The 10,687-nt window shown below is 41.7% G+C and overlaps 3 protein-coding genes across 4 annotated transcripts; 2 read left to right on the top strand and 1 right to left on the bottom strand.

Moving 5' to 3' along the window:
- The first annotated feature begins 522 nt into the window (after positions 1 to 522).
- On the top strand, positions 523 to 3,445 carry admp (anti-dorsalizing morphogenic protein). The gene is made up of 5 exons (XM_008334576.3): positions 523 to 1,472; positions 1,583 to 1,719; positions 1,807 to 1,929; positions 2,023 to 2,212; positions 2,988 to 3,445. Exons 1-5 carry the CDS (start codon positions 1,172 to 1,174, stop codon positions 3,410 to 3,412), a joined length of 1,176 nt encoding a protein of 391 aa, XP_008332798.1. The 5' UTR covers positions 523 to 1,171; the 3' UTR covers positions 3,413 to 3,445.
- A 26-nt stretch (positions 3,446 to 3,471) lies between these two features.
- Positions 3,472 to 10,012, bottom strand: LOC103396479 (excitatory amino acid transporter 1-like). 2 transcript variants are annotated; one of them, XM_025052348.1, is made up of 12 exons: positions 9,874 to 10,012; positions 9,230 to 9,317; positions 6,667 to 6,841; positions 6,101 to 6,238; positions 5,711 to 5,918; positions 5,581 to 5,623; positions 5,449 to 5,503; positions 5,185 to 5,359; positions 4,675 to 4,908; positions 4,408 to 4,602; positions 4,038 to 4,172; positions 3,472 to 3,953 (listed from the first exon to the last, which is right to left on the bottom strand). In XM_025052348.1, the coding sequence occupies exons 3-12, from the start codon at positions 6,830 to 6,832 to the stop codon at positions 3,800 to 3,802; spliced, it is 1,503 nt and encodes a 500-aa protein (XP_024908116.1). In that variant the 5' UTR covers positions 6,833 to 6,841; positions 9,230 to 9,317; positions 9,874 to 10,012; the 3' UTR covers positions 3,472 to 3,799. The 2 variants fall into 2 exon arrangements, with proteins under 2 accessions (XP_024908116.1, XP_024908117.1); XM_025052349.1 differs by lacking the exon at positions 3,472 to 3,953 and having other exon boundaries at positions 4,084 to 4,223.
- Positions 6,849 to 10,624, top strand: cib3 (calcium and integrin binding family member 3). The gene is made up of 6 exons (XM_025052442.1): positions 6,849 to 7,495; positions 8,041 to 8,075; positions 8,176 to 8,287; positions 8,678 to 8,825; positions 9,813 to 10,062; positions 10,609 to 10,624. The coding sequence occupies exons 1-6, from the start codon at positions 7,445 to 7,447 to the stop codon at positions 10,622 to 10,624; spliced, it is 612 nt and encodes a 203-aa protein (XP_024908210.1). The 5' UTR covers positions 6,849 to 7,444.
- Positions 10,625 to 10,687: the final 63 nt, after the last annotated feature.

Raw genomic sequence — 10,687 nt, 5'->3', positions numbered from 1 at the left:
GAAATGTCTCTTTGAAACAAAAATACACGTGCAAGTTGTTAACGACTGCTCGTTCTGATATCAACGTGTGAAAACAACAGTTTTCTGTCATCCCGAGACCAGGCTTTTTATGGCTTCTCTTCAAAGTGCCATAAACTGGGGGGAAAAACTTTGATCTCGTGATTGTTTTTCCAGCAGAAGTGAACTTTGTTGGCCTCAGTTTGTCTTCGACTCATGCGTAATTACGCATAACGGATGAAAAGCCACCAAATGGCACGGTGTGCAAAAATGTGTTTTTTTCCTTTCCTTCTCTTGGATGGTAGACTATGCAAATGTAAAAAAATGGAAATATAAATTCTGTGTTGACAATATGCTTGTTTTAGATTTCAAATCTGAACAGATGACAGTAACGTAACTTTAATCCGTAGCTGCGTAAAATGACACCACACATTCACAAATACTCCTGAACTGTGACTGGAAGCACAGACACTATAAAACTACAGCACCAAATCACCCCAGATTAAACTAAATGTCTAATCATCATCAATATCAACAGTTCGTGTGACATGTGGCGCATCCACCGAAAATAAAAGTGCAAATATATTTATTTTAAAAAATTGCATCAGGCAGTTATGCAAATCTCCTAAGGTGCAGACAGCGACACCTATGTCTTTGTCAAAGTAATTGGTTTCGAATGAAAACACCGTGGCTATTATTCCAAATTAATGGATTCATTGAGACGCACTTCACCTCCTGTGGAGGCAGCACTTCCTCCGGGGATCAACGGCGTGAGTATTCTGTCCAGATCCGCCACTGTGTTACACATACGCAACAATTATAAATACTTTTTAAAAAAAATCTAATTCAAAGTTGAGACTATACTTCGAGTCCCTTGGAAGCTGGATTTAGTTTATTAGAGCATTTATTGCCAGACATGGAGACAATGGGCCTTGAATGAAATCTCCAATCAGCTTCACACCTTGTTAACGCCACCATTAGTCTCCCTTTACATTGGCTGATTGGCGATTTACATTTGCGACCAAATAGCATCTTTACTGCTGTTTACCGAGGGTTTGGGGGCCGCGGAGAATAGACAGGGACATTTGATATAAAAAGTGGAGTCTCCAGGACCCGGCAGTCACTGCGGCTCCAAGTTCCAGACTGCTCGTGCGCTTCGAGGACATTGGTGAAGATGAAGATGCTGACGCTCGCTCTCAGCCTTGCTGCACTGGTTTGTACGATTCTTGCGCGGCCTTCGTTAAACTACCTGGAGAACCATTTCACCGGAGAGGACGAGTCCAATGAAGTTCGATCTGCTGCCATTAAGAGGCTTTTGGAGGTTTTTGGAATGGAGGATCCTCCCGCGATCCACGGACACAAGCAGGCGCCGCAGTACATGCTTGATCTGTACAACACTGTGGCCGATGTGGACGGTGTGACCAAGGACCCGTACCTTCTGGAAGGGAATACTGTGCGCAGTTTCTTCGACAGATGTAAGACACTGTTTGTGCATGCGTGACTTAAAAAAAAAAATTAACCCCTTATATAGTATGCTGTAGAATACTTTGGTATTTACTGTTTTTTTTTAATTATTCTACTGCAGTGCGTAGTGAACAAGTGGAGTTCAGGTTCAACTTGTCCACAGTGGCCACCACTGAGAAGATCCTGACTGCAGAGCTCCATCTGTTCAAGCTGAGACCTCAGGCAATGCTGGCATTTAACAGACATCACTTCTGCCAGGTATGTCATCTGAACTGAGAACAAAAACCAGTAAGACACCACTGGCTTCTCCTGTTTCTAAAAGATCTAAACCTCTCCTTCACCCAGGTCAGTGTGTATCAGCTGCTGCCCACCACAAAAAACAGCAGCGCGCACGGCAGGAAGCTTCTGTCTTCTCGCCTCATCCCTGTCCACTCCACAGGGTGGGAGGTGTTCACCATTACCCAAGCTGTAAGTAGCCTCCTCTCAGGAGGAGGATGGAGAAGATGAGGCAAAGCCAGGAGTGAGTCATGTGTGTTGAATTACCTTTGTGTTCTCCTGAAGGTCCGCTCCTGGATGGCAGATGAGGGCAACAACCTGGGCCTCAGTGTGGTGGTGCAGACCCTGGGTGGAGGCCAGATGGACACGAAGCTGATCCGCTTTGCTTCAGGACGCCACCACCACCAAAGCAAGCAGCCCATGTTGGTTCTCTTCACCGATGATGGACGCAGGTCTGCCACTGTGGAGAACGCAGGTGAGGTTTTCATCTCTTCCTTATATACTTCATGACATTTCAAATTGTGGATCCTGGCTCCACTGGTTTGCATGACTAGACTCAGGTCACTTCACTGAATATTTCACATTATACATGTTTTGTTCTGAAACTGTAGCAAAAAAAAAGAGAGTTAATTCCATACCTGTGGGAAAGTAGATAATCTCTTTTAATTCCATACCTGTGGGACAGTAGATAATCTCTTATTTTATGTTAACAGTCAGCCAAAAAATAAATAAAAATATATATATATATATATGGAACAAATCACTCGTTCATAATTTGAATGACATACAAATCACAAAACATATCCATAAAATACATCTGCTTCGGATATAAAGACTTACCATGGGAGCTATGTTCTTCAATAACCAAAGTACTCAACCACACCCTCTTGTGGACTGAAAAGACATTGCGTCGGCAGGTGGAAAACGGGAAAAAACAACTGTTAAAATTAAACAAAATCAAACTTCCCTTACGGTTCAAATCTTCTAAAACACGATTCTTTGTCATCATGGCATTTTTTAAAAACATATTTTAGTATTGTTTTAACTTTAGTGTTTTTTTTAGGTGTTTTAAAATTAAATTAAGAACCACAATGTATCATGCTTGCTAACTAGGTCAAGGTAAGTGGGTAAAATACAGGATCAAAATAATAACAAAAAGCTTACTTCATGTCAGACTTTTGTATTTTTTGACCATAACTTTAGACAAACCTCAGCAGGGTCTAACATAAAGCTCCATCTTCTTACCCCAGACCCAAACGACACAGCAGCCACTTCCAGTTTGCCAGAGGCCCCTCTGTCTGGTCCGCCTTCCCGCAGCGCTCGATCTCTGGACTACAGTGAGGAAGAAGGCGCGTCCACGTCCTGCCAACGGATGCCTCTCTACGTTGACTTTGAGGAGATCGGCTGGTCTGGATGGATCGTCTCTCCCCGGGGCTACAACGCGTACCACTGCAAAGGCTCCTGCCCCTTCCCTCTGGGTCAGAACATGAGGCCCACCAACCACGCCACCGTGCAGTCCATCATCAACGCCCTGAAGCTGATCAAAGGCATTGAGACACCGTGCTGTGTGCCGGACAAGCTCTTCTCCATCAACCTGCTATACTTTGACGACGATGAAAATGTTGTGTTGAAACAGTACAGCGACATGGTGGCTGGGAGCTGCGGCTGCCACTGACACAAAGTCCTCTGGACTCGGTGACAGTCCGAGGTGGTGTTGTAAATGTTGTATATGTAAATATCCATAAATTATAATATATGGCAGTGATGGAAGTTTTATCTCGTGAATGTAAATGTGTATATTTTAGCTGTGAACGATTATACAGTTGTAATAAAAGACGTGAACGGACCTTGACGTAAATGCATTTTGTGAACTTAATCCAATGAATACATTTAATCTGATACTGTTTGTAAGAAAACAACATAGTTGACCAAGAAATTGAACAAGAATGATGTCATAAAGTTAAGAAGAGAAAATCCACTTTCTTCCATCCACCTCACCTGGAAATTCCACAGTAAAAACCACTGTTTTACCACCTACTACGTGTCCAGTCACATCAGTCAGTCAGTTGGCATCAGTCTTCACTGAAAATAAATCTGTGTCATCATCCTCCAAACATTCGTCCATGGAGCTCTTCAGCTCCGGTCCAGCCAGGTGATTGACCACACCCACGCCAAAAGCATCAGACATCACATTGGTGATGGTTCTCAGACGATCCCTGTTTACAGCCATGGAAGGAACGCTGAGGTCAGAGGTCAGCTCTGTGGATAACCCTGATTATGATTTCAGTGTTGGCACTCACAATATCCAGTCCACTGTGACGATCAGTGAAATGCCCTCCAGTGGGAGTCCAGCTGATGACAGCACCAGGGTGATGGTGACGAGGCCCCCCTGTGGAACTCCGGTGGCACCGATTGCAGCGACCTCAGCAGTTATACTGAAATGACATCATTCAAAACAAGCCATTACATACTGTACGTCCACCTACCTGTGAAGAAGATAAACAAGTCCTTAGTTATTGGCACAAAAATCCCAACCAATGCATTATCACCACTGTGGAATAATTACAGAAAATACTGAGGTTGAAATGAATATGCGTTACTGCCCCCTAACTCTAACTCCACACTTTGAAGGCCACTGGCCTGTATGAACATTGTGAGTTTTGAACCTACCCAATCAGGATGATCTGTCCGACACTGAGGTTGATGTGATAAACCTGGGCTATGAATATGGAGGCGACGACCTCGTAGAGGGCTGTGCCATCCATGGTCATGATCGCTCCCATCGGCACCATGAAACGTGTCACCTTCTTGTCCATGTTAAGATACGTCTCCAGACAGTGGATGGTGACTGGGAGGGTCGCAGTACTGCAGACAAAACCTAAAAGTTCATACATTTAACAAATTAACAATTTTTTTTCACATTTTGCAGCTTCCCACCTGGATGAAGTGCCAAAAGCCATGGTCAGAGCCTCCAGCAGTCCGCTCACAAACCTGATGGGATTTTTACGTGTGATTACAATATAGATAAGAGGCAGGACCACCAGGCAGTGGAGGGCCAGGCCGGTGACCAGAGTGACAGTGTACATGCCAATCTGACGTCCAATCACACCCATGTCTTTCATTTTCAAAATCTGCCCTCCAACTAAGAAGAGAATTCCGACCGGAGAGTACCTGTTGGAGAGTGAAAGTGAGAAGGAGCAAAAACATCTGTGACAACGGTGTCAGTTTGAAAACGTTTTGTTCAATACAGACAGATTTATTTCTAACAGTTTCCTGCGAATGAGGAGAAAATAAAACTCTCTGTAATCATTTTCTACTGCGGTTTATCGACACACTGTGCGTTTCACATTTATTTTGAAACCCAAACTGCAGTTGTATCGTACAGTACTCGGTATTGATGAGTACACAAATGAGAGCACTGACGTATTTGCTTCCCCCTGTTCTTACCAGATGATAACACTAATCAGATGCATGGTGACTTTGCTGAGGCAGTCGAAGAAGTCTCTCATGGGTTTACCCTCATCACCCATGTAGTTCAGGATGACCCCGGTGCCGACGGAGAAGACCACTAAACCTAGGATGTTCATCCCATCTGTGCTGCCTGGTATTGGTACTGTTTCACCTAAGGGTCAAAATACTGCTGTCACGCCATTTTGTTTTCAAAATAAAAAGGGAGCAGAACATGTCACAGTAACAGGAAAACCAACTCACTTTCAGTGGCGTTATCATCACCTGATGTTTTCTTCTCAGAATAAACTGTTACATACTGAAGACATGTAGAAAAACAAATGTGTTTGAGAATGAAGTAATAAAACAAATATTAGGGTAAAAAGAGGAACGTACCAGACTGAAAGAAGCTTTCACAAGATTTGAAGGAAACATATTTCTGCGAACAAAAAAAACAAAACAAAAATCAACAACACGACTGATTATAGATTGGGATTAACTTGTCTGAAAATAACACATACTGTACCTGATCAAATCAAGAAAGGCGTCTAGAGTCTGCATGGGGGTTGAATTTCCAACAGAGGTCGCTGTAATGTGCTCTGGAGATTTTCCCGGCTTGATAAATATTGCCAAAAGAACACCTGAGGTCAGAGCTAAGAAGGTGGTTGTTGCGTAATAACAAAAAGAGTAGAGCCCTATTTTTCCATACGTCTTCTTCTCCACAGATGCTATGCCTGAAACGATGAATCAAAATATCAGGTTTCCTGAGTTTAAGTTAGTAAAAATCTACAGAATCTATCCACCTCTGGCACTTCAACAAGTTCAACATATAATCCCACCGCTGATTATTGTGCAATAAATTTGTCCTCAGTAGGTCAGAGTCAGTGGTATTTTTGGTACAAAGTTGTAAACAAACCTGCGATCAGGCTGGAAACGATCAGAGGAAGAAGCATCATCTCCAACATTCTCAGCAGCATCTGACCAGGAAAGGTGAAGTAATTTATTTGAGTTTCTGTCATGTTGACAGGCTGCAGGGCAAAACCCAGGGCAATACCTGTGGGCAGGAAAAAAAGACATTGAAAAGGAGGCAAATTGTATAAAAACAAGGCATTGAAATACCTGAAATAGCTCTGGAAACTAAAACAATACTACCTTTAACTATTTAGGTACAGGTATGAGGACAAAATAGGTCAATTGTGTTTCCAAAAACAGGGCAAAATGGTCGGCTGTGTTCAGAGCCAAAAAAAGAGAAAGAAAATCCTATAAAAAATATACTCATAACTCACTAATAATGACTAAGTTATGGCAGTTGATTTTAATTTCAAATGATCCATTCAGCCTTTTTAAATGTTTTAGGAATGTAAGAAAAACAGCAGAACCATAAAAAAACATCTATAGATCTGACACTAACCATATCCCATATGTCACTGACATACAGTTGAAAGAAAACTGTGGAAATAATAACAACAATGTTCCACTTACCCAGGATGATAGCAGCCAGAGTTAACAGAATTAAAGCATTTTTCTTAAGAATGTCTGTGATGTTACATTTCTTTTTCGACAAACAGTTTGAATTTGTGGATTCTATATCTTCAAGGCAAGTCTGAGTATCTCCGTCTCCAGTCTCAGGCTGAGCGCAGAGAGACATCGTCTGCTTCTGTAGGAAAAGAAAATAAGGTCTGATCAAGAAGGAATTAAACTTTGCTACAAAGACAAGACAGGTTAGAGTTAATTCTTTAAAAAAACAGCCAACCACATTCCTATGAAAAGATCAGTTTGTACAGTTTAGGAGCACATTTAACAAAGGCGGCGTTTGTTTGAACTTCTCAGCACCTCCCACCCCCAGGTTGTCACCTACTTTAAATAAACTCAAGTCTGTCAGTTTTCAAGAATTTTAATTCTATTCTTTAGTGACACACAACTTGTTATTTTCCCCACTTCAAAAGACCCATGTCAGGAGTGTAACCTGAGCAGTGGCCGAGGCGTTGGCCACAGAGTGGCACTAAAGGGTTTTGATACCACTTGGCATGATGCTGAACGACAGCCCTCGGCCATTGTCAGAGGGGCTGCTATTCACAGAGAAGAAAATGAGGAAATGCTGCCATTATAATCAGGACCAAAGGGCCCTGTGGCAGCCTGACACCCGATCTGCTCATTGGTCTGCCCTCCTTTTGTGCCAGTATTTCATATCTGACATATTCATGCAGCCGGAAATTTGGAGCAGCAATGGCCCTGCGGCCGGTGGTGGGTGCTCTCAGACATGGGGAACAAACAGACCATCTTCACAACACAGCAGCTGGACGCCTATCAGGTGTGTGTCTGTCATTTTACATTATTACTGTTGACCTTACACAGCTCTGTGTGTGTGCGTGTGAAGATAACAGGTTTATTGTTAAAGAAAAGAAAAGAAACTTTAGTAATGTGACGTGAGAGAGGCTTTGTTTAATTAGCTATGTTTTTTAAAATTCTCACATTTGTTTGTTTTATATTAGAACAGACTTTAAGACGTAAAGTAAAGGTAGAGAAAGTAATGTTAATTTTATTTATGAAATTTGCCAAAGATCTGACACTGTACTGCCTCAACAGCCAACCCAAACAACAGGTTTTGATGACACACAAACGTGTACAAATGTAGACATTTGATGAATATTTTATTATGTCCATAAAAACCCAGGATGTCAAATTAACACTTCTCAAATGTCAGCCGTTAGCTAGTTTTTATCATCATATTTTGACTATGAACTATGAAGCAGTTAATTAAATCAACTGTTTTCGAAATACTTGTCTTTCCAGTGTTTGGGCAAAACATTTTACAGAAAGTTATTTATTTCTGCACTGCTCTGTATGTGTTTACAGGACTGTACCTACTTCACACGAAAGGAAATTCTCAGGTCAGTATCCCGTACCAAACCTGACACAGTTGACTCTTAGTTGTCAAATCTGCTAATACAAATAATAAATTAAAAGAATTTTTTTATTTACTTCAAACAGACTGTTCTACCGCTATCGGGATTTGGCTCCACAGCTTGTTCCCCTTGACTACACCAGCCACCCAGATGTGAAGCTACCATATGAGCTGATTGGCAGCATGCCTGAGCTGAAGGTAGACACACTGGCCCGTGCACGCCCTGCAGACCCGCACTCTCCCTGAGCTCGATCCATAATTTATGACCAACTAATCGACAGAATTCTTTGAAAGGTTACGTGTTACCCGACTCCTTTAAACTGTAAGAATGCAGGTGGGTCCCCAAGGACACACCTTTTGTATATGGGTCAGTGATATGCCTCTTTACACAGTGATATAGGGCTAAGCAGGTGTGAGTAAACATCTCATGAGAAAGCGAGAGTGAGGCTGTCGCCAGGGAAGCCTTCGCTCAATCACGTTTTAATACAGTGAATTTCAGATGTAAACATGCCCGTGGTTATTTTGAAAATCAAATAAGTGACAACTGTACGTTAAAATACAAACATCAGATCTCCTCCTTCTCTCCAGGACAACCCGTTTCGTCAGAGGATCGCTGAAGTTTTTTCCGAGGACGGAGAAGGAAACATGACCCTGGACGACTTTTTGGACATGTTTTCTGTCCTCAGTGAGATGGCACCACGTGACCTCAAGGCCTACTATGCTTTCAAGATTTATGGTAGTATTTTTTTTACATTACATTTATTTATTTTTTATTATGAATTGTTGTCATATGCCATTCATCACTGTGGTATTAAAGGCAGACAGTGGTCTTCAAAGGGGGGCCCTAGTTAAAAGTTTAATGAGTTGTGTTTGTACTTCAACTTGGAGCAGACCTGGGCAAACTACAGCTCGTGGGCCAGATATGGCCCGCTGAGCCCTCTAATCTGGCCCGTTGAACACATGGTATGGCATGGTAAATACTGAAGTCAAGCTTTCTGTTTCATGCATTACAACAAAACCATTATTTCTGTTGAGGCAAAGGTGCCAAATTACCACTGAAAGTTTTTCCGTGTACATGTTATTTACTTTATAGATCCAAAGATAGGATAGGATAACAGCAATCACTTTTGCAAACGTTACCTTTTTAAAATGGTTCTCTGATGTTGTGTAACATGTTCCGCTGAAGAATCACAAGAACATATGCAGATTTGACGGATGTCTTGTGGACCTGTAAGCATAACAGAAAAATATGAATAATTCAGCAGTCTATAATAGATGCAAAGTACTCAAAGCACCCGTTTGTCCTCAGCCCTAATAACCAAATGATGACAGATGAATTATCTGCCTCCACACGAAAAAAATCATTAATAATTCATTACCACAGAGAAATATTCAAGGCAGTTGACAGTGTAAAACCACTGGTTAACAATAGACATAACAAAGGTTATCTACAGTATGTAGATAAGAAGATTAAAAAAAAACTTTTAGAAACTTAGTTATTATTAAGTGCAACAAAACTGCAGCAGTTAAGACGTGACTCTTATTTAAATATAAAAACTTTACAGTTATAGGAGACAGATGCTGATATTTCTCTTTCTTGTCTAGTAATTCTTCATATGGAGGAATGACAATGTACCTTGATTAATTATGTTACATTTCCATGGTGATTAATCATGGTTAAAAATGTGAATCGACTGACAACCCTAACGCGTGTCTCTGACAGACTTCAACAATGACGACTTTATCTGCAAGTCAGACTTGGAGAAGACACTGAACAAACTCACTCGCAACGAGCTGACGGAGGACGAGGTGAGAATGGTTTGTGAGAAGGTGATCGACGAGGCCGACCTGGACAACGACGGACGACTGTCGCTGGAGGACTTCCAGCACATGATCGTCCGGGCTCCTGACTTCCTGAGGTACGTTGGTGTCCAGAGGCGGTGGCATAAAACTGTCCTTAAAGACGTACAACAGTACACACACACACACACACACACACACACACACAAGCTGCATGAGTATAAAAAAAATCATATTGACTGCAGAAGAGAATGAAACAGAACTGTGTTTTGTCTTCACAGTACATTCCACATAAGAATATAAGGAAAGGAACTCATCACACGAACTACTTTTCTCCCTTGTGATACAAAAGTATTTTTTCACCTCTGTACTACATCTATTCTAGAGAGGTATACTTCAAAAGGATTTGAATTACTGGGGGTTGGGGGGTCAGCTCCCCAACATGACTACTTTGTGACATTAGGGGGAGCTCTGAAAAATTGTCCATTATTGTGTCAGACTTTATGTACAGTCAGGTTTCTGGAATACTACTGATTAACTACTGAACTACTGAAAATACTACTGAAAAATATATGAAATTTACAATTAACATCAGTATATTGCTAATGACAATTTGTACCATTTTCTCTGAGGGAATTACTGCAGGTCAAACCCTCCATTTACAGACAACATTCTAGTTATATCAACACATTAGTGTGTCATTGGTTTTTCCCTTTCAGGGAGTCACATGGGTAGCCAATCGGATGGGGAGCAGTCAGTGGGGGATGCCCTGGACAGTTCACCTGAGACACACATTCA

The sequence above is a fragment of the Cynoglossus semilaevis genome, chromosome 20 (genome assembly GCF_000523025.1).
Source record: "Cynoglossus semilaevis isolate Cse_v1.0 chromosome 20, Cse_v1.0, whole genome shotgun sequence".
In the NCBI taxonomy this organism is placed as follows: domain Eukaryota; kingdom Metazoa; phylum Chordata; class Actinopteri; order Pleuronectiformes; family Cynoglossidae; genus Cynoglossus; species Cynoglossus semilaevis.
The sequence above is the reverse complement of the archived record's forward strand: the minus strand, read 5'-3'. Positions and strand labels throughout refer to the sequence as shown.

Coding starts and splice junctions, on each gene's coding strand:
- admp (XM_008334576.3), top strand. CDS start 1,172: ATGAAGATGCTGACGCTCGCTCTCAGCCTTGCTGCACTGGTTTGTACG. Junction 1,473..1,582: donor GCGCAGTTTCTTCGACAGAT/GTAAGACACTGT, acceptor ATTCTACTGCAG/TGCGTAGTGAACAAGTGGAG. Junction 1,720..1,806: donor ACAGACATCACTTCTGCCAG/GTATGTCATCTG, acceptor TCCTTCACCCAG/GTCAGTGTGTATCAGCTGCT.
- LOC103396479 (XM_025052348.1), bottom strand. CDS start 6,832: ATGTCTCTCTGCGCTCAGCCTGAGACTGGAGACGGAGATACTCAGACT. Junction 5,919..6,100: donor CGTTTCCAGCCTGATCGCAG/GTTTGTTTACAA, acceptor TCATCGTTTCAG/GCATAGCATCTGTGGAGAAG. Junction 3,954..4,037: donor GTCACAGTGGACTGGATATT/GTGAGTGCCAAC, acceptor GGCTGTAAACAG/GGATCGTCTGAGAACCATCA.
- cib3 (XM_025052442.1), top strand. CDS start 7,445: ATGGGGAACAAACAGACCATCTTCACAACACAGCAGCTGGACGCCTAT. Junction 8,076..8,175: donor ACACGAAAGGAAATTCTCAG/GTCAGTATCCCG, acceptor TACTTCAAACAG/ACTGTTCTACCGCTATCGGG. Junction 8,288..8,677: donor GCAGCATGCCTGAGCTGAAG/GTAGACACACTG, acceptor CCTTCTCTCCAG/GACAACCCGTTTCGTCAGAG.